The sequence below is a fragment of the Numida meleagris genome, chromosome 27, assembly GCF_002078875.1.
Source record: "Numida meleagris isolate 19003 breed g44 Domestic line chromosome 27, NumMel1.0, whole genome shotgun sequence".
NCBI classification, from domain to species: domain Eukaryota; kingdom Metazoa; phylum Chordata; class Aves; order Galliformes; family Numididae; genus Numida; species Numida meleagris.
This window is the reverse complement of record NC_034435.1, coordinates 1,325,938-1,327,353: the sequence shown is the minus strand read 5'-3', so window position 1 is coordinate 1,327,353 and position 1,416 is coordinate 1,325,938. Positions and strand designations below refer to the sequence as shown.

Genomic DNA, 1,416 nt, shown 5'->3' with positions numbered 1-1,416 from the left:
GGATCCAACCCAGTACCCTCCATGTCCCCCCCAGCCCTAGTGCCCCCCCACCCCTCACCTTCAGCATCACCTTCTGATCCCGCAGCTGGAGGACGAGGGCCCCCCCCTCTCTCTGTACCCCCACCAGCTCGTCCAGGTCCAGCAGCTCCAGGGGCTGGAGGTGGCGGGGGGGAGCAGAAGACCATAGCCCCCAGTGCCCACCCCCATGGTCACAGAACCCCCCCCACCCCCCATTCCTTTGCCACTTTTGGGGAAGGTCCCAGTCTGGGGGTCCCAGCATTGTGCCCACCCCGCGTGGCCCTGGGGGGGGGGGGGGGGGGAAGTCCCAACCCAGTGGGGTCCCCACATCTCAAGGTGGGGGGCACAAAGGTCCCAATCTGTGGACCCCACCCACCCCGCTCTCACCCCAGTGTTCTCCTCCCATGGGCCCCCCACCCCAGGGACGCCCACCCCAGGAGGGGTCCCAGCATGGACTGCCCACGGGGGGGGGGTTCCAACCTGGAAGGGTCCCACATGGAGGTCCCAGTGCTGGGGGTCCCCACATCCCGGGGGGGTCACAGAGGTCTTAAGTGTGGGAAACCCACCCGCTCCCACCCAAATATTCTCCACGGGTCCCCCACCTCAGGGGTCTCACCGCGGGGGGTCCTGACCTCGAGGTCCCAACCCCAAAAAAGTGCCACCTGGGGGGTCCCAACCCAGGGGCGTCCCAGTGATCGCCCCCCCCCGTTGCTCCCCCCCACTGCTCCCAGCCTGTGAGTGCCCACCGCGGGGGGGTCCCAGCATGGACAGCCCGAGTGGGGGGGGTTCCACATAGGGGTCCCAGTGCTGGGGGTCTCCACCTCCTGAGGGGCTCCCAGAGGTCCCAGTTTGGGGAATCCCAGTGTTCTCCTCTCGTGGGTCCCCTACCCCATAGATCCCACCCCGGGGGGGGGTCCCCTCCTCCAAGTCCCACCCGGGGACCCCCACCCCAAAAAAGTGCCACCTCGGGGGTCCCCACCCAGGGGTCTCCCAACCCACTGCTCTCAGCCCGCGGGTGCCCACCCGGGGGGGTGTCCCCACCCGTCCCCCCTCCTCCCCCCCCCATCCCCGCACCTGCGGCTCTCGGGGCGCCCCATAGAAGCACAGCGCGGCCCCCCGCAGCCCGGCCCAGCGCCTCCTGTAGCTCTGCAGGGAGGGGGGGGCACAGGTTGGGGAGGGGGCATTAACACCGCGCACTGCGCACCGGGGGGAGAGTTGGTGGGGGGGGCCGAGAGGTCACCGCTCCGCACCTGATCCCGCAGCCCCCGCACCTCCACGAAGCCCTCATAGCAGTGCCGCGGGGGGGCCATGGCCACGGCTGCGGGGCCCCTCCCGCACCGCCGGCACCGCCCCGAGCGAAGGGCACCGCGGAGCCGCCCGGAGCACCCCACCCTCCCC

At 71.0% G+C, this 1,416-nt stretch overlaps 2 protein-coding genes across 2 annotated transcripts in view; one reads left to right on the top strand and one right to left on the bottom strand.

The window, feature by feature from the left end:
• STAP2 (signal transducing adaptor family member 2) overlaps positions 1-1,409 on the bottom strand; it is a gene marked incomplete at its 3' end in the record, with an annotated part of 4,734 nt that extends 3,325 nt beyond the window's left edge. The window contains 3 exon segments of the mRNA XM_021378960.1: positions 59-154; positions 1,093-1,164; positions 1,269-1,409. Of these exon segments, the coding sequence (XP_021234635.1) occupies positions 59-154; positions 1,093-1,164; positions 1,269-1,328 (228 nt within the window).
• Positions 1,327-1,416, top strand: part of MPND (MPN domain containing) — a 5,292-nt gene continuing 5,202 nt past the window's right edge. Inside the window, exon 1 of the mRNA XM_021379007.1 lies at positions 1,327-1,380. Coding sequence (XP_021234682.1) covers positions 1,327-1,380 — 54 coding nt within the window. The remainder of the gene's footprint in view (positions 1,381-1,416) is intronic.